Source organism: Talaromyces atroroseus, assembly GCF_001907595.1.
Source record: "Talaromyces atroroseus strain IBT 11181 chromosome Unknown scaffold_0, whole genome shotgun sequence".
Classification (NCBI taxonomy): domain Eukaryota; kingdom Fungi; phylum Ascomycota; class Eurotiomycetes; order Eurotiales; family Trichocomaceae; genus Talaromyces; species Talaromyces atroroseus.
Genome location: NW_017971432.1, coordinates 1,582,743 through 1,607,170, shown reverse-complemented (window position 1 = coordinate 1,607,170; position 24,428 = coordinate 1,582,743). Strand labels below are relative to the sequence as shown.

The window sequence follows — 24,428 nt, the reverse complement described above, 5'->3', positions numbered from 1 at the left end:
GTTACGTCATCAGCTGGTAGTTTTCTTTCGATTGTCTCATAGATGAATACAACAAATACACGCATAGCTAGACATCAGTCTGGTGCTACATGTGCTACATGTTATTGTGGAACGAACCCTGTACAATCGAGAGTATATAACGCTGATGCTTGGCTATATCGAGGCGAGACCTCCGATCTTGATCGGCTTGTAATCTAACATCATATTTCACAGATCTCTGTGACCAGGGGGCTTATGACGTCGGCTACCCACCTATAGCATATAAAGATGTTTTCACACCTTAAAAACTACTACCAGAAACACTCTTACTTTAGCAAGACTGGATAGCACTCTTTGCCTGCCATGGTATCTGGAAATGCTGTACCTGCCACGGCCTCATCCGGCCAGCGTCCGGACAACACCGTGGAAAACCTAGCAAGCAATGATGACAAGCCGGAAACCCTCAACAGTGAGCTTGATGCCCCAACAGACAGCCACGCTCTTGCCCACGCTGAATTGGAAGAGGAAGGCTTGGTTCACAAGTCGCCAGATGACGAAGCTACCTCTGATATTGGCTGGCAACCGCAGCCACATGATATAAACGAACCTATCGTCGGAGGCATCTCGAATGAAGACTTGTGGATGCTGATCCGCCGCCTCAACAAGGTAATCGCTGTCCCCGGGTGGTTAGAGGGGAGGAGAGAGAGTGGAAATAACTGACACTGCAGCAGCAAATCTACCATGTTAAGGCTACATCGACCCTTCCTCTGGATAATTTGGATCTGAATCCTGTTGACGATGAAGAGTTCTCGCCTGACAAGCTCAGAGCAAACATTGAGCGACTGTATATGACTGTTATTGTTGGCACTGTTGGGTTTTGGAAACATGTCGTCAGGCTCAGGTCCTGGCGTGAGCAACATCGCACCGCTGCTTTCTGTATTGTCAGTATTTGAACGACATGGAAAACAAAGACAAGACAAAAACTGATAAATGATAACAGACTTATTTCGCCGCATGGCTATTTGACATCGTTGTGCCCACCATCCTTCTAGGTCTGATTATCTTGATAATCTACCCACCAAGTCGCAGTTTCCTCTTCCCTCCTGCTCCAATTGCATTGGTCAGCTCTGAGACAGGAGGAGTTCAGAAACCACGGGCTGGTGTCCTCGGATCTAAAGACAGTGTCACTGGTGCACCGGAGCGTTATCGCGGCGAAGCAGTAGAGCAAGAGGCCAGCAACTTGGTTGGCAGCGTTGCAAGCGTGGCGGTTGGGAGCGCAGCTGGAAAACACGACCAAGCCGTGCCCGATGACGCTCCAATGGAAGACACGGTTCCAGATGCGACTGATGCTCCCTCTCAGCTCGCCGACCTTCAGTCTTCAGCCAGCGGCGGAGTCCCGTCAACCAAACATGACAAGACCAAGAAGCCAATGGCGGACACTGTATGGGCCAAGGTGAAGCCCTTGATGCACATCATGGGCGAAGTTACTGATACTTATGAACGCTTTGGGAAGTACGTATAGATTTTTGTCTTTAGTATCAATCGGTCTGCTAATTGATAATGTAGCGCCTTGTCTCCAACACCGCCTTTCCCAAGGGACACAGCTCGTCTTAGACTTGCAGCAGTCCTAGTCTCAATGATTCTGGTCTCTCTTCTCACTACATCCTACTTGGCCGTCAAAGCTAGCGGTTTCATGTTCGGTTTCATATTCTTTGGAGATCCAGTTCTCGTCAGAGGCACCAAATATCTCAACCGCCGGTTCCCACATTGGCAAAAGATACTGGAACTTCGCAAGTCAGTATAACACCATCCCTTCAGTCGTTCAATATTGTGCTAGCTAGCTAACCAGAAACAAACCAGTTCGCTTCTAAAGGGTGTACCAACCAACGCACAACTTACGATTACTCTTCTGCGACTGGGCGAGGTTAACGGATCACCAATTCCACCACCTCCTTCAACAACTCTAGCAGAGACACCCTCCAAGCCTACATCTATCCATGAAGATATTCCACTAGATGCATCTAAAGCTGAGATTGAAAGTGCCGCAAAGCCCGATCCCACCATCATAGAACAGAATACCGAGCCTCATCCTCATGACGACGGCGGAAAGAACAAAGCTGCAAAGAAAAAGGGCTTTGTACCCGCCATGTTCAGGTTTTTCAGAGGAACAACGGCAACCGGGGTCGAGACCAAGTTGGCTGCAAACTATGCAATGGCTAGACTAGGCCGTGGGCACGCAAAAACCCAATTGGGAATCCTTCCCAGAAAGGGATTCACCCCTTCTCCCCGTGGGCCGGTAGATTTTCAATGTCGGTATAAGGGTAAGAAGGGTACTGCGGTGATTGACTGCAGCGGCGAGGAGCCTATTTTATTTTTCACGACTGAGGTGGGAAGCTCGACACCGAGTATTGACAAGGCAAAGAAAGTCCTCTTTTCGATACCTATCAGAGACATACAGCATTTGAAGAAACTTGGTGGGATGGGCTGGAAGGGCAAACTTGTGGTCGGATGGGCCGAGACTGAGAAGGAGGTTATTGATGGACTGCGAATCATAGGCAAGGATCCAAAGCAGAACTTCCATATCACCGCCATGAAGATGAGGGATCAGTTGTTCAATCGCTTGGTTGCCATGGGCGATCAAGTGTGGGATATTTGCTAGCTTTTCGAGATGAAAAAAAATTTCTTTTTCTCTCCCTATTTTATGAATAATGCTGTATGACCGCCATGTTTTCATAGTTGAGCAATTATTAGGTAGCTAGACAGATGTACATTTATCTTGTTTGGACTATACATTCTCTAGGAGGCTACAATGAATCAATGCATCCTCTCTCTTCGTAATATGTCGCCCCCCCCGAAACATCAGGTAGATGCTCAATTGCCCCCCCTCCCCCTGATATTATTCAAATCTATACAGATCAGCCAGCCACAAATTTCATTCCCGATCCCGTGAAATAATCCCTTCCCTTGACCAACAACACCATGAACCCAGGCGCAGTAAAGCCTCCAATCTGGCCAGTCCCGCTTGATTTACCAATTGGCACAAGCATCATCAGAGTCTGGTTACTATCATAAGCCGCGCGTTTGCCTTTACCTGTGATATCGGCCTTGAGGTTCGACACCAGCACGCTCACCTGCCCGGCGATTCGCGACGTCAAGCGTGCAGAGTAATGCGTGATATCGCCCACGGCATACACAGAATCAGTAGATGCGACCTTGAAATGCGCATCAACCTCCACCCAGCCAGACTCGTTAAGCAGAGAGGCCGGGATAAAGTCATTGTTAGGAACAGAGCCTGTGGTTGAAATGTACGCATCGGCGGAAAGAACCTCGCCGTCAGCCAGGGTGACAGTCCATTTGTTAGTTGCTGCATCGAGCTCGGCCGCCTGCACGGTTTTGCCCGTCAGGACCTCAACACCCTTGGACTTGAGGATTTTGGCCGCCTTTTGGCGTGGCGATGCCTTGAGGATGGGCAGGACGGAGTCCGTGTTTGTGACGAGCGTGACTTTGGTGTCTGGGTAAGCGTCGGTGATTTCACCGGCGAATTCCACGCCAACGGCACCCGCGCCGCCGATGATGATGCTCTTTGCGCTTTTGATGGCTTCTTGGGCGGCTTTGATTTCGGACTCGAGTTGGCCGCCTTCTTGGGCGGCCTTGAATGGCACTTTGAGAGACGCGGTGCCTGTCGTTGCGTTGGACGTGCTGCCTGATGCGATGACGAGGTAGTCATAGGCTAGATCCGTGGTCGTCGCGTTTTCTGCGACAGAGACTTTCTTGCCCTCCAGATCGATAGAGACGGCTTTGCCCAGAACGAAGTCAAATGCATTCTTGCGGTTGGGGTATTTCTCAAACAGAGAGACGATCTGATAGAGGTATTTCTCCCTGGCGATATCGCCGGGTTTGGCAATGACTCTGGGAGAAGCGATATTGAAGAAAAACTCGTCTGTCATATGCTGTTAAGAGGGCGGATGCGTTCGCAATTCAGGAGCATCGGGGACTCACCAGAGGGATTGACCAACACCACCTTTGCATCGGGGACTTCTTTCAGCAGGCCATGAGCGACGTTGATGCCGGCCCACGACGCGCCAACCACCACCACCGTTTTGGACGGCATGGCTACGCTGAGACGACGCTGTCTCCAGAACCAGAGCGCCAGCAGAGGAAGAGCAGCGAGAGACGCGTTGAGGTAGATGGAAGCACGATTTGCGTCGGCCATTATGTCGAGGGTGTTGAACTTGATGTTTGTTTGTTTTCTCCCCTGAGAGCCGAGGCTGTGGGCTGTGCGGCACAGGTTACATAGCGCCGAACCAAAACTATCGAGGTGATATTCTTCTTTCGTTGAGCAACTGAACTGATAGAAGGAAATCGGAAAAAGGCATTATATCATCTCTCCCAAATATATTAATGCTTACCTACTACCTTTTGTCTTTTTGGTTTGATTCTAATAAGAAATACAAATCGAGACCGAGGAATCGGAAGGAAGAATCTATATACTCTGTATATAACGAACTAGTATTGTGCTACTCTGAATACATAGAGTATAGCTGCGTAATTAGTAAGGGTGATTCCCTCTTGAGAGGTCAAGCTTTTTGCACGTACAGCAAATTCACTTCCGCTGAAACTGTGAAAGTCAAGTACGCTGCATTGTTTGACCAATCGAGCGGTAAGAGAGGAACGAGGGAGACAGAAATTGAAAGGGTAAGATCAAGTTAGGGCAGTGGAACGGAGGGAGCGGAGTGAATCCCGCCGGAATTTCCTCCGTGCGGTACTGTGGAAGCATCCACGGATGTCAATTTTGTTGGCAGAGAGGAACAACTATGTATTCTATCATGATAATTGTTGCCGGATTTAGCTGTCCGGACTCCGTTTAACCCACTGCATATAAAAGAGGTGTCTCCAACTATGCCGCCAACTTGACTCATCCAGACTGTCGACCACGGGTCTATCTGTCTATATTCGTCCAGTTTCTCACTATTGCAATGCCCAAAACAGTTCTGGTTACCGGCTGCAGCCACGGAGGCTTAGGTGCAGCCATGGCAAAGGCCTACCACGCCAAAGGCTTCCAGGTCTTCGCAACGCTGCGCAACAAGGCCAAGGCCGGATCTCTAGCTGACATAGATGGCATAGAGATCGTCGAGCTGGAAGTCACCTCAGTCGAATCTATTCGTCAGTGTGCAAATTCTATTGCGAAACATACTGGAGGAACACTTGATGTTCTCGTCAACAACGCGGGCGTCAACGCCATAGTGCCGCTTCTAGACGCATCCCTCGACGACGCGAAGAAGGTATACGATGCGAATGTTTGGAGTATCGTTGCCATGGCCCAGGCATTTGCCCCGATGCTCATCAAGGCCAAAGGGGTGATGTGCAATATTAGTTCAGTATCTAGTGAGATGGTTTTTGCATGGGCGGGTATGTTCTCTCTCTCACACACACACACACATATCCCAAAGGATTGCAAGGCTGATCTTGACAATCATATAGGTGTATACAGCAGCTCCAGGAGCGCTGAAACGAGAATCTCCGAGACGCTGCGTCTCGAGATGGCACCCCTTGGCGTGCGAGTTGTCACAGTCATCCTCGGCGGTGTCCAGACAAGCGGAAACGACCCTAAGAACATCGCGGACCTTGAGCTACCCCCGAATTCGTACTACCGGAAGATCACAGCAGTCATCGATCGCCATAAGAAGACCATGGTGCACCCGAACAAACAGAACGTCGACGTGGCAGCAAAGAACGTAGTCGAAGACGTTCTCAGCGGCCGCAGCAACTTCATTCGTCGCGGTCAGGCGTCGACTCTTAGCTGGATCTGCAACACGTTTCTTCCCTACGGACTGTTCACTTGGATGATCAATCGGGATTCGGCTCTTGGTGAAATTGGGCTTGAAGATACTGCATGACTTTGAAGGTCGTTTGTTTTTCTTTGATTTCACATGTGTATAATATATAAATATCAGAATATGGAAATCGGTGTAGTATGCTTACATAGATTATTGCAAATCTACGCAAAGCCATTAATTCCATCATGTACGAAATCTAGGTGCTTTTAGGTAAATGATAAATTGAGCTCTTTAACAGTTATAAAATGTTAGCAATAATGCATAGAGTATTAGTATTTGAACACTGATAGACATACATGATGATATATGCATAATCGCGTGCACAACCGCGATGGAAGAGTAGATATGGACAAGCAATGAATCTAATTTGGTAAATTCCATCTATGATGGCGTTAATTTCAAGCCAATCTTCCTAAGTGTGAGTGATTTCGGTCGTGGTCTCCCTCGCCTCTCCCTTGCTCTCGATAAAGTGCTTGATTCTGTTCTTGGGCAGCCACGACTCTTCCGGCGTCATCCAGTACGAGATAATGGCGAAGATGGTAACGGCACCCATGATAACGGGGGCGTCTGTATGGACAGTTAGTTTTTTTATTTTCCAGACTACATTCTACTGAAGCAGAAATAGAGCGAAAGAGATCCTTACAGTTCAACGTCGCGCCAGTCACGGGCCATTCATATGGAGAATACAGAATAGCAACGACCCAGCCATTCCAGAAAATGGAAATGATCTGGAACGGCTTGCTCCACCGACCCAGGCTCCATTTTGGTGTAGGAAACGAATTTGGTGTAATGAAGACACGGCCAAGGCAGATGAGACCATAGGCAGCCGCAGAAGGGACACCGGCCGCTGATATAAGGGAGGTGAAGGCCACCGCAGAGGGCAGGATTGTGCACGACACCAGTGCCGCCACGCCCCAGACAACAATAACTGCATTGCGAGGCTGTCCTTCAGGCGAGACTTTAGAGACCCAGCCGGAGAACGGCAGAACTCCGTCACGGGCGACGGCGAAGACGAGACGAGAAGCAGCGACGATAGCGATTGCAGTGTTCTTTCGAAGCTGTTAGCCCAACCTCTACTCCTCACAGGAGGTGTTTATAGGAGATTACTTACAAACCACAACGCGACAATGCAAACGATATTCATAAAGATATGCCCTCCCTGTCCAAGAACCACGGCGTACAGGGAGACGAACGGCTGAGGCGCACCGTAAGAGAAAAGCACGTCGGGAGTAGGCTAGAAAGAAGCATATTAGGTATATAGTCCAAGTCGTTTTGAAGAAACACGTACCGCGCAGAAGAGGTACAGAATAATAACAATCAATCCTCCCAAGCCGCTGACAACGGTACTCCAGAAGATACCGCGAGCAGCAACCACCGAGGCATTTTTTGTTTCTTCGGCGACATGACCAGAAGCATCAAATCCAATCAAGATACCAGCTGTGGCGAGATAAGACAGACACCAGTTCCAGCCGGCCGGAGCACCGGTGCCATTGTAGGTCGTCATAAAAGCCTCATGGGTGGAACGGAAACCCCAGGTATTGACGACTCCGATGGGCAGCCAGATCATGTTCAGCAAGAAATCGAGAAGCACCATGGCGGAGGACAAATAGAAGACCCATCGGAAGTATTTTGCTAGAGTTGATGGTCCTTAATTAACAACAGCGTTCGTTTACCCTTCTGGCAGTGTGGCAACATACGAGGAACAAAATTGACTACTGCAGCCAGCGCCAACAGAACTTCAGTGATAGCCCATTGCACGGCTCGAAATTTCACGTTGTCGGTATCGGTAGGGAAGCTGAGATCAAACACGGTAATTTCCTTGCATTACATGTTAGACTCTGGATAGAAAAGAGAGACGGTGACCAACCGAAAGCAAATAGTTTGCAGCAGCCTGCGTGTTGCTGGCACAAAAGGTTGTCCACGCTGTGGTACTCCACCACGCGACGATAAATCCTAGTAGACGGCCATACTTGGGACCGCCGGCTTCAGCTGCCCAGAGATAGATGGAGCCTGCAGAGGGAGAAGCCGAACATACTTCGGCAATGACGGCAGCTGTTATGAAGCTGAACACCAAGGTCACCAAGTAACTCGTCCTGTGTCACGGAATTAGTAGCTGCAGAAAAAGACGACGCCGAGTCGTTACATACCAGTAGGCAAGGTTACCACCGCTAGCAATACCAGTACTGTAGGTGACACGAACACCTCCGACAAAGTACAGAGCCGCTTGAAGAGCAATTATTAGCAGGCTTTATATAGAGCGAAGATAGATCCCTGTCATACCAAATGTAGTCGAGAAATTTTCCAAAAAGGTGTACGATCTATGCAGGACCTAAACACAGTTGCCTGACTTAGATGATAGTCCTTATTCTTTCTTTTTTTTTAACTCTGGTATACAGCTTGATTCACTCAGTTCATACCTGCTTGTAGCCCATTGTTTCCTATCCACGCCAGTCGCATCGGTTAGTATCGGAACAAGACCGGACCACGCTCAACGAAGCCATGAGCATGAACTAAAGGACATACCAGTAGAGCCGCATCTTCATCAATTACAGACTGATCTCTTGAGACCTCTTCAGCGGGGTTTGAGACTGGGACAGTATTGCCCTGTTGGTCGCCATCGTGTTGCGACGTTCCCGACATTCTCGACCTCTGCACGCTGCGCGGGGCGGCACTTGATATCAAGCTAACGATGTAGACGAGAAATCAAAATTACAGAAAGAAAATACACGAAGAAGAACGTGGAGTGGTTAATGAATTGTGCTTTTATCCAAAATATTCGAGGGTGTGTTGGGAGAGACGAAAAGGAAAGAGAGAAAACTTTTTTTTTTTCTCTATCAGTGGTATTTATCTCATGAGAAGAATATTTATACATGTGGTCTGATCCTACAAATTCTACTCTGTCAGCAAATGAGCGATGGCGAAAATTCTGTCAAAAACCAGGCACGAGCTAGCGCCTCCTGTTAAGCTTCAGCTTTGCCCAGTAATAATATTTGTGGTTCCTGAGCTCTTTAGTACTAGTGACTAGCAGCAAAGTAGACCCGGTGAAGTATGCATGTACCTCGCCATACAAATTGCTATGCAAGGGTACATCCGTAATCGCTCTGACTAAACACGGTTAGCGTGCAAGCACGACACCGTCACTCGTGATTCGTGGTGGCCTGACTAATAAGGCCTACACTATTCTCCTAAAGGGGAATGCCGTGATGCCTATCTGGGCCTAGTAGATAGCTAGTCTCAGTGTCACTTTCACTATCAAATTTCAAACCACCAAGGTCCGAGCGAAATATCAGTCTGGTAACAAGAGTTCAATCCGTTCATCTATAGCAAATGCTATCCCAGATCCCGTTCGATATATACCGTAAAGGAAAAATACCTGTCGTTCATTGAGCGTTCACAAATACATGGTGATACAAACAGGGAACGATGGTTGTGCCAACCAGAGAAGCTGGAACCAGCTTCATCGAAGACCGTAGCAGCCAATTTTTGATTGTACAATAGATTAACAAACCTTTATATGGGAGCATTCTGCCGCTCCCAAGATGCCTGAGGTATGGTATTGCGGAAGGATATTGAAGACTTTGAAAGAAATATGGGGTAACAGTGGCTAGGTATTCACATACAACACTAGCAGAAGCGAATAATCAAGATATTACTTCGTCGTTCTTCCAGTGGCAAGCGAACCAACCCGAGCTAGACTTGCTGAACCCGGAATTAGGGCTAGGGCCCAGTAGCCCGCCCGGAACTCCTCTAGCACCAACTGGCAGCAGAATATTGATTTTGATTCTGACAATAGCAGTGTGACAGTGCCTGTTTGCTTGCTAGTGAGCCCTTAGAAACCATAAATTCCTGGGTCAAGTGCTAGTCATCATCAATGGGCAGACTTGCCACCTCAAGGGTTCTCTTGGGTTGGTAGAGAGTATTCAGAAGCTTCGCCTTGTTCTTCTCCACGACAATCTGTCTAAAGATGTCAAGATTGCACTTTGTGATTAAGAATTAGATTTATTTTAAAGTGCAGCATTGGCTTCATGATCATTCATTGCATGTTCTAAAGTATATACATTTGCGCAGAATGCAAGCCCTAACTACGTAAACTGTACGGGACGTTGCATATTGGTATGCAGAAAATGGTTGCTTTGATGAATCGTGCATGACTTATCACTGCCGTTACAAATGCAGTGGTTGATGGAGAGATAAGCCTCCTTTTTCTTCATGACGGACTCAAACATACGACTAACCAAGGGACCTAGGTAATAGATGGCAATCCGTAAATCAATCACATCAAAACGCAATGACCATGACTAGGTCGACGACTTTGTAAGTTGACCTTGTCTTTGCTCAAATCGACAACAGGGAACTCGGAAATATGCAACTTGGCGCTTGCGAATGGAACCAATTTCACGCCAAACGGTTTCCCAGTTGCTGCTGGATTTGCTGGCGGAAGGCCTGCACAGTCGCCTTCCAATTCCCAATTCGATATCTTGGTGCCTGCCACATTGATGGACACCGGTGGCGCCCCGGAGGCAAAGACAGGATTAGGGAGGTTTCCCTTCACTTCGGATCGGTGGAAGTGCATCTGAGATGGATCAATGGCCACTCGCCAGTCGGCTGTCGGGGTGTATTCCACGTCGCAAAGCTTCGGCGAGTACTCGGCATCTGGCAATGGCTTCCGTTCTGCGAAATGTGTTGGAGGGCCGACCTTGGCCTTGTGTGGAATCTCCATAGCGTACAACAGTGCGCCTCTATATATAGCAACCGCATTGTTCGGTCGTGGTACAACGCGAATTTCGGCATTTAGTGTAATTGTAAATGCCGTTTTACCCGGTGCTATGGCAATCTTGTATAGATTGTTGGCGTCCACTTCTATGGTTTCTTCCTTGGTTTCTTCGTTTCCGGAAGCTCTGTTTATCGTAGTCCCCTTAGTGGCCCATTCTGGGACCCGTATGTAGAATTCAAAGGCTTGGTCAGTCTCAACCTCATAGCTAAGCTTTTCGTCAAATGGGTAATGAGTTTCGCTGATGATGTATATTGGTCTACGGCCTGTGACTGGGATTTTGGCCTCGGCAGGAACGAGAAACTGGTGCGCAATAAATCTTAAATCTGGACTAGCAACAAAAGCGTTCATTGCAAATTTTGGTAGAGCTTGGGAGTGATTAACCAAACAACATGGCTAGTTCAATGTTAGTCTTGCCAGTTATCAAAACCATCACCAGAAAAGTCCAGACTTGGGCGAGACTCACATAGTTCACTTCCAAGCCATATACCAGAGCACGTCCGCCACAGTTGTAAAAGGGCCAATTTTCAAGGTTCCTCGCCCAAACTTCGTTGCTCTGTGTCAGATAGTTATGTGCCCACCAGTCCTCTGTCATCCCGGCCGGTAATCCATTGAATGTGGCGAGTTCCGCTCTATCCGCATAGCTATTATCGCCAAACAAACGATACATATATGAAAGCGAGAATATCAATTCTGCCGTTCCACAAAGCTCTGCTCCTCGTCTTGGGTGAAGGCCGGCGAGAAATTCATCACCCGAGATTGCTCCAAATGTTGTCCCGTGATATTTGAATACCATATCAACAGATTGGCGTGTATGTGCCACCAATTCAGGATCATGGGTCATCCGATAAAGCTGTGGCATGTAGCGCAAAGCTATTACTTGTCAGTCTCGAAGAGTAAGAAGATCGGGTGATTATTATTACTTGTTACCAACCTTCTGACACGTTCACCACGTGCTTCATGAGTGTAGATCCTGGGGCTGCTGGCTTCTTCGGGAATTGCTCTTCAGTGAAGAACTTGGACCAATCACGGTCGCCTACACGGCTGGCCTCCCACGCAAGGTCCATGGTGTCCCAGATCAATATTTTGTCCTGCCTATTTTCCACCTGGTCGTACAGCCATTGCAGCGACGTGGACAACTCATGTGCGCGTGTAATGCAAAATTCATCAAACTCGTCACCAGGATGAGGAATTAGCCCTTGGAAGTTGTCCTTCAACATGGAGTTGGCAAGTTTGGTGAAACTAAGCATAGCCTCGACGATACGATTGTACTGGGCTGGGTCTGCAACAGCGTGGTTTACCATGCCCATCAACACAAGACATCGTGCCCATATTCCCCTGCCGTGCTTTGTGTGTTCCGGGCCAATCCATCCGTCGGCATGCTGGTTCTTTAGAATGCGGTCTAGAAATTGGTTCGCTTGCTTCTTCAATTCATTGTCGTCGAGTATATAGGCGAGCGGCACGATATAATTGTACCAGTATGGAGCGGACTCGCGTAAGGGGCTGTACTCCACGTCGCCGCCGAGCCAACTGCTGTCTTTCACGAAGCGATGGAAGTTGTAGAGATTCCCGCCCAGGCCCTCTGCGCAGAGTTTCAGCTGGTCGCGGATCCACCCACGAGGCTGTACAGAGCCCAGCGGGAGGAGATCAAAAGCGAAGGGGGCTAAGGCTCGAGACTTCATCTGCATATTCCTTGAGTACCTAGACAGTTTTGGTGATGGTAGTGTGGCATAAACAAAGAGCATCGAGAGAACTGACAAGAGACAACAAAGCGGCGCTAACCAGCCAAGGCAGCGATGAGGTCATCCCTGGGGTAATGTATTTCCGGGGTAAACCCCATTAAACAACCCTTTTCAGCATCCTTATATCGTCACGAATTTAGATATTCATATACAACCCATAGCTTAGAATTGCATATTCGATGGATTAAAGGCTTCTTTTTTAGGAATTTGTATATCTTAGATCATCTCCAACATATTTATCAGAATAATCAAATAGTACATGACTACGCACTAGTATATTACTAGTTAGTGAGTTAACTAACCTAAATAGTCAACTAACCAATACAACAACTCCAGCTAGTTATGGAGTTATTTCAACGCTGATTGATAGATTCCAGTGTCGACAGAGCCAGCCACCATACAAATGTCACAATGGCAGCATTAGTGCAATTGCACGGAGCCGCGGAGAAAAACCTTTGCCAATCTAACGGCGCAAAATAAAATATAAACGAACGTGCAGGGATCGAAACAAAATCACGACCGTCTACCTACTACCAAGGTCGGATAAGAAGAAATGGAGATGCGCTTGGTTTCGACCGAGTCGTTTTTAGACATGAGTGAGAATGACCATGAGCTTCTACACAACCACGGCAAAACCGAACATGATTACGAAAATGAACAAGTGAATAGAGGGAACGCAACTGAAGATGTGCCACTCCATCATCCAGAAGAAAGTCTCCCTCCCTATGAATGCCGCAACCACCATGACTGTGTACGGTCCACGCCGCTACATTGGACGTGATGGATGTTGAACCGGACAGCAGTTTACACGGCCGTGGCGGTGTTTTCCTGGGTGGGATTGTGTCATCTTTCACGTACGGGCAATTTTATTACCAACAAACACAATGCTGCAGTCCTCGAATACAGGGCCGCCCGAATACTCCACATCACCGTTGCCGTAGTCACGGTGCCCATGATATCGGCGCTTTGCGCCTGGGTCCCGGCCGTTTACGTTCATAACCAGCGCGATCCGTATGGTCTGCGATTACGGCAGGTTATGATTGCTTGCTGATCGGACATGGATGAACCCGTTAGTCTTGCTGAGATTGGTGGTTAACACGTCTGGAATCAAGCGGTATGGGAGTGGATTGCTCACCTTTCTCATTGGAGTTGTGACTTATCCCATGCAGTCGTTGTTTCTCCTATCTACTCGCCACGTTTATGTCGCGCCTATGTACAGGTGGGGCGATGCTGAATATCCCACAGGCTTTCAGTCGATACAAACAATACCAAAGATGATCGATACTGCGCCGGCCGGGGTATACTTACGGTGCGCCATGAGCTACAAACGAACGGAGTTGATGGGCAGTACCCTCAGCTTTGGGGCAAGACCGACTCGTTGGGCAGTATCGGGTCAACAATCAATGCCAGTTAGTTCGCGCAACTGCCAAATACCTTCACAACGGGTCCCTTTGCAAACTAATCTGTGCCCTGAGTTAACTCGCCGACCACCGTCGTGAACCTCAATGCTGGTGAGTTCCCGTCTGTTTGCCCTGAACAAACGGGCTGGTTCTATGCATTGTATACGTATCCAAATACTGTTAGTCAGTATAACGCGACGTTGGAGGCGTGTTTGGCAGTGAATGGAAGCACGTCTCCCTGGCAGGGAACCAGTGGTCGTCAAGGCTTTTCGGAAGTGCTGTACCTCGATGCCACCAATGCTGACGATTACTTGGTCAGTTTTGTTAAGGTGGTTATGAATACGACTGCGGGTTTATTTGAGCTGCGAAATCTACCAAACAGCGGACCAAGACCCTTAAACGACAGCTCGACGGGATGTGTGGTCGCTGATGGGGGCTATGGTATGGTGACACTGAGCCGTCGAGAAGGTCTGTATAGTTTTGAGCCATGAATGCCGGGCCTTCGTATCATCGCGCTGGCACTGTTTGGGCCAGGCTCATACGCCGACATATGACTGGCTTACAACATCACTTTACCGCTGTCGCCGCTTGGTGCTGACTTATCTTGTAGACGCAAACGTCGGCATTAGTGCAGCTTTCACGCGGGCTAGCTTTTCGGCCGCCAAATCCATTTTTGACGCGGCGGAGGGAGTTAATGAACATGAGGTTATGTACAACACCTGCTATTCCATAAGTTACTTTGCCCTCTTTATCGTCAGGCGGGTCAGTCATTGTATCCGTGCTGTTTGCTTTGTCTATGGTACCCTTGTTGGAAATGACACTATATGCTGCATACACTGCTCGCTGGACCACTTCTCTCAACTCGATCACCATGCTGCGCATGGGAACTGCTTTCGGCCAAAAAGATCTGCCTTTGCTTGTCCGGACCAGCAAGGTTCATGCTCTGGATGACTTGCCTAGTGTGATCAGGGATTTCTTAGGCTCGGATGACAAGATTCGCCAATTCTCTGGATTCTACTGATTTCCTCGAAAGCATCGACCACTTCAGCGTCTGGCCTTCTATTTACGCAAGCGACATCGTTCCAACGAACAAGTTGCAGTTCAAGGGGTATTTTATCACAGTTTTAGGCGAGTTATTCCGATACTACATGAGAGTCACTTCTCGATTTCTCTCTGAAGCATAAACATCCGTGTTTAGGTATGCCCTTCTCAAACCTAACTCGAGTCATAAGTACGCAACAAAGGGCGTGAGTGACTCAACATGAAAGCTTGATAGAAAATAAGTCTATAAATGTCAGGGTATCTCCATGGACGTGACAGATGCTACTTGCCTATGGTGAAAAAATTAACCTAAGTAATGAATATATTGTTGAATCAAGTATGTGCATTTCTTCTACCTGCGTATTTAGATTGGAGACGAAAGACCATTTCCAGCATATTGATATACGAAAACCACACCGCATAATCGATCGTAAAAATCTATCAAATGCCAGAGTAGGACTTTCAGGTATCATTATTCCTGCCCTCGTCCCGGTATCCATTCGTCAATTCACTTGCGTTTTTCCAACGCACTCTTGATTGCTATTTTATGGTCAGTATCCTCTAACAACACTCGGCAACGCACTAAGGGACTTCATATTCAGAGGGAAAGAGGTAACGTACCATCACATGAACTCTTAGCATCCCCAAAGAGCATCTTGGTATTCGGCATATAAAACATTGGATTCGGCACATCCGCGTATCCACTTGACATGCCCCGTTTCATGACGATGACTTCTTTGCTCTTCCATGCTTGAAGCACAGGCATGCCCGAGATAGGCGAGTCGGGCTCGAGGGCAATCGGGTTCACGGTGTCGTTTGCACCGATAACAAGTGTCACGTCAGTGTCATTGAAATCGTCATTGATTTCATCCATTTCGAGGACGACTGAGTTTAAAGAAATCAGTAACATATACGGCCATGAGGAAATAAACAAACAAACAAACTCACTGTCGTAAGGAACAGAGGCTTCCGCAAGGAGGACATTGCATTGCCCAGGCATTCGTCCAGCTACTGGATGTATGGCAAAGCGTACATTGACCCCTTTAGCCCGAAGCATTTTGGTGATCTCCGAGATGGCATATTGCGCTTTGGCGACTGCCATGCCGTATCCCACAACCTGAAAATTTCTTTTCTTAGTCATTTGAGGTTATGGACGGAATATGGCACTAAAGGATGTTTTCTTACAATGATAACATTCTCAGCATTGACAAGAGAATCAACTGTCTCATCAATGGCAGTCGTCGTCACCTCCCCTTCAATCTTCTTGCTTGATTGTATCGGCGCAATGCCACCGAATAGCACGTTGGTGATAGATCGATTCATCGCAACGCACTAATTGCCATTAGTACTTAATACCCGATATGTTACAGCGATAGACTTGCCATAATATAGGACAGAATCGATCCACTGACGCCGATCAGAGAACCTACTGTGGTTAGTAATGGATTATCGAGCATAAACCCTTCAGCCACGAGGGCGAAGCCGGAATAGGCATTAAGCACAGTGATAACAACAGCTTTTATATGTAAGCCAGGATCGTATATCCAATATGTTTGAAAGAAAAAAGACTCACGCATATCAGCCCCTCCAATGGCTGCCGTTGTTGTAAACCCCTTTAGGAAGCTAAATACCGTATTTGTACCCAAACAAGTTGCAGCAATCAAAGGCGCACCAGGAGCCATAGTCACAAAGGCTCCCATTGTTGCAATATTGGCTCCTAGAAGGGATGAGTTGATTATATGTCTCCCAGGAAGGATGGTGGGCGAAGACTTCATGCGACCAGCCAATTTCATGAAAGCTACAATTGAGCCAGTAAAAGTGACACCGCCAATGAGGACTCCTAGATATGCTGTCACCATATGCAGAGTTGAGACATGGGCGATATCTGCCATGACGCTTCCAATGCTCGTTAGGACTGCTGCTAGACCAACTACGGAGTGTAGAGCCGCAACTGTCTGAGGCAATTCAGTTGGAGTGATACGTCGACCGATAATAGCACCTGCATCTCCGTTAGATTAAAGTATAAATAATAATATGATCGATACTCATGATCTACCTAAGAGACCCCCGATACCAGCAACGGCCCCAAATTGAGCTAAAGTCGCTGGGGCAAATCCGACAGCAAGTAATGAAGCCAAGAAACCAGAGCTGACGCCTAGGATCCCAAGAATATTACCTCTTCGCGCAGTGAGCTGAGATGCGAGCCCAGATATAGAACCTGTTGTACAGCGTTAGTATACCCAAGCCCGTTAGGAGAATATCGCCGTAATCTTACTTATACATAGCACGCTGCTAACCAAATACCCAGCCTGTACAAGACCAGCCATGCCTGTTGAAGCAGCAGCGATGTAACCACCGCCAAAGATAAGGCCCGGAATGGCATACAACCAGGGGTATTCTGGAGGATCGGTGGGGCCTGTGACAGTGAACCATTACAAAACTAAGCACTATAACATATGAAACAAACAGTGAAAGAGATTTCGTACGCTTGAACATGTCCAGCATGCGTTTCGTGATAACAAAGCCTCCGGATACATTTACAAAAGCGAGCAAAACAGAGATAGCTCCCAGTGTTTCGGGGATATTGGTTGGAACATAGCCTCCGCCCATGACGAAGAGTCCACCGATACCAACCATTCCTAACACAAATTATCAGTCTGACTTACCGAACTTGACAGTCCTGTTTGTATTACTGACCAGAAATAGCGTTCGTCACGCTCATCAGGGGAGAGTGAAGAGCAGGGACAACGCCCCATACTGCACGGTAGCCCACAAGCCCAGCCAACCCAAAAGTAAACATGTTACCCATGAATGCAGGACCAGTCAGCTTTCCTAGAGCTAGAGCGGATCCCATGCCCACCGTCACTGTGGCCACTTCACGTGTTGCTTTTTGCCATGGATTCAATGCAACTACTTTTTCATCCTTAGCCGCAATTTGCGCTGTACCAGCAGCTGGTGTTGGAGGAGGCGTAGGAGGCGGGGTTGGTGGTAATATCTCGCCATTGAGGCTCACAATTGCTCCTCTGGTAACTTCATCAGTCAGATCAATAGTAAAGCCTTTGTCTTTATCTGCTAACGAAAGGAGGAAGTTTGTGATATTGTTGGAATACAAAGTAGATGACTGGGTTGGTAACCGCGATGGCAGATCGGTGTACCCTGAAGGTAATCAGCCTCATCAATATATGTATCCCCCCGTATTTGATGGTATAGATTTACGTACCGATGACCTTTACCCCATCGTATACATTTATTTTGCCGGGAATGGTAGCTTCGCAGTTACCTCCAGCTTCGGCGGCAAGATCGACGACGACTGATCCTGGTTTCATCGCACGTACCATCTGGCTTGTGTTGAATATATCGGCTCTACAGCAAGGAAAAAAAAAGGCTCACATACCTCGTTAGTGATGAGTTTTGGCGCTGGCCGGCCAGGAATCAGAGCGGTTGTGATGACGATATCCACCTCACGGCATTGCTCCATGAATAACTTCATCTCGGCCTCGATGAAATCCTTAGACATTTCTTTGGCGTAACCGCCTTGCCCAGACCCATCTTCTTCTAGATCAACTTCGATAAAATCTGCACCTAGTGATTGTACCTGCTCGCGGGCCGCGGAGCGTGTGTCAAAAGCGCGAACAATTGCACCATTTCGACGTGCCTACTATAGGTGTTAGCAGGACATATCATCTAGCCATAGTGTACGAATCACATACAGCAGCAATTGCGCTCAACCCAGCAACACCAGCTCCGATCACAAGCACTTTGCTAGGAGGTATCTAAGAAACTAGGTTAATCAGATTTCAGGTATAAGTATGCGAATATAAAAAACATAATAACCTTTCTGTTACGTTACTTTTCTGTTAGTAATTGCCGTTCTCAATACCCTATACTAGAATGTCTTACCCAGCAGCAGTTACTTGGCCAGTTAGGAAACGGCCAAACTCGTTAGACGCCTCGAGGACGGCTTTGTATCCAGCAATATTAGCCATTGAGCTGTTTGAATGAAATGAGCGCTCGTTAGTGTTTTGAGTCCATTGAATTCAATAGGTTCTTCTGAGATTTTGGCTAACCTCAAGGCATCGAATACCTGGGCACGAGAGATCCTAGGGATCTTGTCCATGGCGAAGGACGTAATTCCACGGGCTGCAAGGGCTTCGACGACCGGCTTGTTCTGCGCAGGGTAGAGAAGAGAGATGATGGTTGCACCATTACGCATGGCATTTACTTCATTCAGAGGGCCATCCTCTATTCCGGGAGCGCGAACTTTTAAAAGAATATCGCTCTGAGACCAGACCACATCTTTTTCGACGATAATTGCACCGGCCTTTCTGTAAGCTTCATCGGTGAACTGGGCTTCAGCTCCAGCACCAGTTTCTATGAGAACCCTAGAGATGCCCCTCTTTAAAAGGAGAACTACGTTCTGAGGCGTAATGGCTACGCGGCGCTCGTTAGGGAATGTCTCGCGCGGAATGCCAACCGTAAATGACTTGTACGGCACCGCCACGGACGAGTTAGATGCTGTTGCAAAACTGCGTTTATAGGGCAGATACTTTGCTGCGGGAGTATGCTCGTGGCAATTCCATGAATGCGGATTTGTCCTCAGACCTTGGGCCTGCCATGCTGTGTAAAGGTGAGTGAGATGTGCGAACTATCGGGTTCTTTGCTTTGCAACAACATGAGCTTGCATACCTGAGCATCGCAGCAAACGCAGGAACCGGCCTGGTTTCAAAGGCGACGTGGGAGAGCACGGCGCCAGAACTGGCACCGTCCTAAACCAGCGCATCTTGACCGGGCTGATCGATAGTCTGTAAACACGATTATGAAAAACAGAGAGGCATGCTCTATCGAGGCCTCAGCGCAGGAAGCAAGTGAAGCAAGAGCAGGAGAGGTGCGTTGGAGGTCGCAGGCCACGTCGCAGCGGGGTTGTCGTCATGTTCAGATAGGTTGCAAGGGACGGAGCGGAGAAAGGATACCTCAGGCATGCACCTGCCTAGATAGGCAATACTACAAGTATAACTCCCCTGGCCCTGGCTCATGCAATCCATACACGTAGGTGGCCGGATAAGCGGATGTTGCTCACAGACAAGACAGACTGATAATTATGTCCAATGAAGTTGACCAGTAACAGCAGCCATTCCACATGGCCTAATGGTGTCGCACTACTATGTTACTATGCTACTCTACTATGCACTAAAAAGCCGGGGTTAATGCGGGGAAGACTCCGCGTGGGGCCCCTATGTATTGCCAATGGTGGTAGCACGATTTTTAGAAAACAAGAAAAAAACGACTGACCATTCATCATTTTTATCGCAGGAGATCATTTTCCTGGACAAGTTACGCAGGGTTATGTATGCTCTATAGAGTCTGACCACTCTTGCTTGCCGTATAAAGCCTATAATACTTGCTCTTCATCGCCATCAGCTGGGTATGAGTCCCATGTTCGACAACGGTGCCGTCGTCAATCACGTAGATTCGATCCGCGTTGACAATCGTGCTCAACCGGTGGGCAATGGTAATTGTCGTGCACCCCTTCTTCAATTTATCAAGTGCTTGCTGGATGCCTGATTCTGACTGTGAATCCAACGCGGAAGTCGCTTCATCCAGGAGTAGAATCATTGGCTGTCGAAGCAATGCTCGGGCCAGCGCGACTCTTTGCTTCTGTCCAACGCTGAGTTGGCTACCCCGGCTCCCTACTTCCGTATTGAATCCGTCCCTGACCAGAATGAGTGATTGTGAGTGTAGCTATTGGGGGGTAAACGCGCCTTGTGGGGGGTTCCCGGAGTAGGATGAATGAAGTAAATCCAAGAGGGTAGACTTACGGGAGACTGGATATAAAGTCGTAGATATTCGCTTCTTTGCAGGCTTTCTCAATTGCCTCGTCGGTGGGTTTTTCGTCGTCATCTAGCCCGATGGTCAAGTTCGACTTGACGGTTCCGCTGTATAGAATGGGATCCTGGCTCACAAGACCGATGCGCTTCCTGTAGTCGTACATGCGGAAAGACTGAATGGGTTTGGAGTCAACAAGCACTGATCCGCTGGTAGGGTCATAGAAGCGCTCGATTAGCGACACAATGGTGCTTTTCCCGGACCCAGTAGTGCCAACGAATGCAACATTCGCGCCAGCGGGAATCGTCAGACTTAAATTCTTCAAGACGAGATGATTAGGGCGCGAAAGGTACGTAAAACTGACTGAGTCAAACTCTATGTGGCCTTGGATGGCACCAGGGTCGACACCGACTGTTGAAAGTGGGTTGATTGCAGATTTCTGAGCCAGGAGATCTTGAAGGGAAGCAGCGGCCTATTTAGCTGACCCAATGCTTGGCGTCCAGGAGAACACCAACCCAGCAGAGTAGGCACTGAGGAGCATGGCAGACTGAATAGAAACTGTCTTGAAGAGACTATACTCGCCAGAGAGGATGAGTGTGCCGCCGTACCAGAAACTAAGCGCCATGCAGGCATAATAAGCAGTTTGAGTCAGTGCGTACATAAAGGACGCCTGGAGATTAGCCAGCAAAGCTTCTCTGTTGTTGGAACAAAGGATTTTATAGTACTCATCTAGAATAGTCTGCTCTCTTATTAGGGCCGCAATGGTCTAGATGCCATTTAGTGTCTCTCCTGCGAACTCTGCTACATCTTTGGCAAATATTTCATTCTTTTTCTGAAATTCTGCGACAAGATAAACGCCAAAGTAGCCACCCCCAATCATGAGAGGTATGACAGCGAAGCACACGAGAGCTAATTTCCACCCTAAAGCAAGCGACAACACGACACCTGAGATCAGCGTGGAGACGCAGATAAGAATAATACCGAGAGCACTACCACTGAGACCAGTAAGGTCACTAGTGGAACTAGATAGAAAGCTAGAAAGCGCAGCAGCCGAATTTTCCTTCTTGTCAAAAAAGGATATATCCATTCTGAGATATTTCTGCAGGACGATGCTGCGAACTCGATTTGTAAGATTTTCGGAGCTAAATGCAAAGGCAATGCCCTGAGCCGCACAGCTGATAAGCATCACAAGGGCGAGTGTCAAGAACATCCACGAATAGAAGGCTGCCTGAGAGAGAATTCTCTCAGTTTGATCGACGGGCTGGGCAAGTGCTGAAATTGCTTCACCGAAAAGTACCGCTGAGGCAGGCTCTTCGCCTCCCGCAATAATGCAACAAATGAGTCCTATGAGTAGCCAATGCAACTCTCCTTTATTCAAGTTGAAAATGAACGATATCATAGAGAAGATGGAGGATGATGTCTCCTCAGCTGTTGTCGAAATACTGATAGATCCATGACTTCCTTGTCCAGAATTATCCTCTTGAGTTGCCGCCTGACTAGCCGTATCAATAAATGCTGTCTTCTCACTTTTCTGCTCTTTGACCTCGTCCGTGGTTCCCTGGTTGTGATAGTCCACGTTCTGGGCATTGACAAGGTCGTAGTAGGATGATCGTGCCGCAATGAGGGCATCATGCTTACCGCTTTCAACCACACGTCCAGCATTTAACACAACAATGTTATCAGCATTGCGAACAGTGGAGAGGCGATGGGCAATGACAATGGTCGTTCGTCGTTTATCTTCCTGGGTCAAGGCGGAAAGTAGCCTAGCTTCTGTTTCACTGTCCAACGCAGACGTTGCCTCATCCAATATGAGAATGCGCGGATTATTGACTATAGCTCTTGCAATTGCGATCCGTTGAAGTTGTCGACCAGATAACCTCGAGCCCCGGGTTCCGACAATGGTATCATAGCCTTGCGGAAGCTTGCTGATAAAGTCGCTCACTTGCGCTGTCTCTGCAGCCTTCTCCACAGCTTCTCGTATCTTGTCCTGAGAAGCAGTTTTCCACTGAGGTCCCGTGAATCCAAGTGCAATATTGTCAAATACAGACTTATTAAACATAAAAGACTCCTGTCTCACGACGGCTATTTGTTGTCGTAGCCAGCGAAGCTGATAATAGCTGAGATCCTTTCCGTCTAGAAGAACACGTCCAGCTAGCAGATCATAGAATCGCTGGAGCATATTCGATATAGAGCTCTTTCCTGATCCAGAGTGCCCTACTATAGCCGTAGTCTTTCCCATGGGAAGCTTGATGCTCACATCATTTAGGACGGTAATTTTTGGGCGACATGGATAAACATGTTTCACATTCTGCAAATCCATAGTAGCATTGTACTGATCTGGCGTGCTTCCCTGGTCAGAGGATGAGTCAAGGGGGGACACGCGCCAGATCATACTAGATAGTCGGCGAGCTCCAGCAAGAGCTGCAGCAAAGGCCTCCATATTTGAGCCGACTCCTAAGACACAGAAGGCTGCTGACTTTGTCACCATGGCAATAGCCACAACAGCAGTGAATGATGTCTTGTTTTCGGTGAGACGCCTAGATCCCTGCCAAAATGCTAAGGCCACATTCATGTAGCCACAGGCGACGCAAATGGCAATCAAAATTGAGTTTAAGGAAGAGACGATAACTCCTTTCTTGGCCGCCTTAGCCAAAAAGCTCATGTATGTGCCATGAATATGCTCCTGGATTCCAAGTGAGGTTGTGGTCTTGATAGAGCCCAAGGCCTCCTCAATAATGGCAGATCCAGCTGAGGAAGCTTCGATGCTCTGGCTACTATAACGAACCGTCAACTTGCCTCCGATATAGAGAACAGCATAGCCCACCGCGAGGGACCAAATCGGTTCAAACATCAGAATCCAATCCATGCTAAAGCATACAGCAACGGTCGCCACCAAGGTACCAAGAGCACTCATCGTCTGAGATAGCTGATGATATGGCTTCCTGGATGGCCTTTGTGTCATCTGTGAGCTGAGAGAGAATATTGCCTGTGCCTTTATCGTCGAAGACAGCCATATTCTGCTTTAACATAGACTCAAAGTAACGCAGCCTTATGGTCCGCGTTATTCTGGCCCCAGTATAGTTGAAGCCCGCCGTCGACAAAAACCAAGTAACCAGCGCGGCCACCACGATGTACACATAGTACACCGTATAGCGATCTAGCTGCGAACGAAACTCGTCACCCTGCGACTCGGCTTCGGAAAATATGAGAATGATTCGAGAACTAATTATCTTCACATAATACACATCAATATCTGGTCCCACCAGTTGATGAGATCGAAAAAGTTTGGGCTCACCGGAGTGACGGGGATTAACGCACCCCCGATGACGGCAAATACTGTGCTGATGGCCACTAGGCACAGGTCAATCCGTGTTGCGTAGCTGTAGATGCCAATGAATGATAGCTTGACATCCTCGAAGTGCAATTGCTGGTCCAGATAATCCAGCTCCACGTTGTCGCTGGGGTCTTTCTCTCTTACTGACGAATCTCTTTCCGGGACTTCCTCGGCCTCGATGTTTCTGACTGATGATGTCGCCATCACGTTGGTTCTTCTTCAAATTTCTCTTTTGACGACTGTACTTTTTCACTTATATTTAATCCAGTTCAATTCGCCAAAGAAGAAGAAGAAAATGAGAAGATCGAATTGCCGCCTTAAAAGCTCACCGTTCCGTACCGCGTCTGTAACGCGCCTACCGTAGGTCGGGCACCTAAATAGGATTGGAGTTTTTGGTAAGTGCCTATACATAAATATATGCATCAGTTATTCTAGACATGTACATTTCACTGACCATCTGTAATATGCATTATGGACGTCAGGTAAAGTGTATTAGTATGA

General features: G+C 47.9%; 8 protein-coding genes across 8 annotated transcripts; 2 read left to right on the top strand and 6 right to left on the bottom strand.

Annotated features, from left to right (window-relative positions):
* Positions 1 to 342: 342 nt before the first annotated feature.
* On the top strand, positions 343 to 2,638 carry UA08_00569 (hypothetical protein; the record flags this gene model as incomplete). Its single annotated transcript, XM_020260389.1, has 5 exons — positions 343 to 645; positions 711 to 920; positions 980 to 1,491; positions 1,546 to 1,773; positions 1,840 to 2,638. The coding sequence occupies 5 exons, from the start codon at positions 343 to 345 to the stop codon at positions 2,636 to 2,638; spliced, it is 2,052 nt and encodes a 683-aa protein (XP_020124736.1).
* A 256-nt stretch (positions 2,639 to 2,894) lies between these two features.
* UA08_00568 (hypothetical protein) lies at positions 2,895 to 4,192 on the bottom strand (the record flags this gene model as incomplete). Its single annotated transcript, XM_020260388.1, has 2 exons — positions 2,895 to 3,919; positions 3,979 to 4,192. 2 exons carry the CDS (start codon positions 4,190 to 4,192, stop codon positions 2,895 to 2,897), a joined length of 1,239 nt encoding a protein of 412 aa, XP_020124735.1.
* A 763-nt stretch (positions 4,193 to 4,955) lies between these two features.
* Positions 4,956 to 5,876, top strand: UA08_00567 (hypothetical protein; the record flags this gene model as incomplete). The annotated part of the gene is made up of 2 exons (XM_020260387.1): positions 4,956 to 5,388; positions 5,461 to 5,876. 2 exons carry the CDS (start codon positions 4,956 to 4,958, stop codon positions 5,874 to 5,876), a joined length of 849 nt encoding a protein of 282 aa, XP_020124732.1.
* Positions 5,877 to 6,228: 352 nt separating this feature from the next.
* Positions 6,229 to 8,456, bottom strand: UA08_00566 (Thiamine transporter thi9; the record flags this gene model as incomplete). Its single annotated transcript, XM_020260386.1, has 10 exons — positions 6,229 to 6,383; positions 6,460 to 6,874; positions 6,928 to 7,050; positions 7,105 to 7,448; positions 7,514 to 7,634; positions 7,684 to 7,909; positions 7,964 to 8,039; positions 8,097 to 8,145; positions 8,234 to 8,254; positions 8,340 to 8,456. The coding sequence occupies 10 exons, from the start codon at positions 8,454 to 8,456 to the stop codon at positions 6,229 to 6,231; spliced, it is 1,647 nt and encodes a 548-aa protein (XP_020124731.1).
* A 1,633-nt stretch (positions 8,457 to 10,089) lies between these two features.
* Positions 10,090 to 12,275, bottom strand: UA08_00565 (hypothetical protein; the record flags this gene model as incomplete). The annotated part of the gene is made up of 3 exons (XM_020260385.1): positions 10,090 to 10,983; positions 11,054 to 11,460; positions 11,522 to 12,275. The coding sequence occupies 3 exons, from the start codon at positions 12,273 to 12,275 to the stop codon at positions 10,090 to 10,092; spliced, it is 2,055 nt and encodes a 684-aa protein (XP_020124734.1).
* Positions 12,276 to 15,278: 3,003 nt separating this feature from the next.
* On the bottom strand, positions 15,279 to 19,550 carry UA08_00564 (NAD(P) transhydrogenase, mitochondrial; the record flags this gene model as incomplete). The annotated part of the gene is made up of 16 exons (XM_020260384.1): positions 15,279 to 15,310; positions 15,392 to 15,655; positions 15,719 to 15,887; positions 15,956 to 16,102; positions 16,201 to 16,286; positions 16,344 to 16,769; positions 16,827 to 16,988; positions 17,046 to 17,186; positions 17,257 to 17,409; positions 17,468 to 17,926; positions 17,991 to 18,108; positions 18,165 to 18,425; positions 18,481 to 18,532; positions 18,671 to 18,760; positions 18,838 to 19,387; positions 19,457 to 19,550. The coding sequence occupies 16 exons, from the start codon at positions 19,548 to 19,550 to the stop codon at positions 15,279 to 15,281; spliced, it is 3,204 nt and encodes a 1,067-aa protein (XP_020124733.1).
* Positions 19,551 to 20,122: 572 nt separating this feature from the next.
* On the bottom strand, positions 20,123 to 21,254 carry UA08_00563 (Multidrug resistance protein 1B; the record flags this gene model as incomplete). Its single annotated transcript, XM_020260383.1, has 3 exons — positions 20,123 to 20,480; positions 20,587 to 21,065; positions 21,105 to 21,254. 3 exons carry the CDS (start codon positions 21,252 to 21,254, stop codon positions 20,123 to 20,125), a joined length of 987 nt encoding a protein of 328 aa, XP_020124728.1.
* Positions 21,255 to 21,359: 105 nt separating this feature from the next.
* UA08_00562 (hypothetical protein) lies at positions 21,360 to 24,131 on the bottom strand (the record flags this gene model as incomplete). Its single annotated transcript, XM_020260382.1, has 3 exons — positions 21,360 to 23,460; positions 23,495 to 23,823; positions 23,889 to 24,131. The coding sequence occupies 3 exons, from the start codon at positions 24,129 to 24,131 to the stop codon at positions 21,360 to 21,362; spliced, it is 2,673 nt and encodes an 890-aa protein (XP_020124727.1).
* Between the last annotated feature and the right edge of the window lie 297 nt (positions 24,132 to 24,428).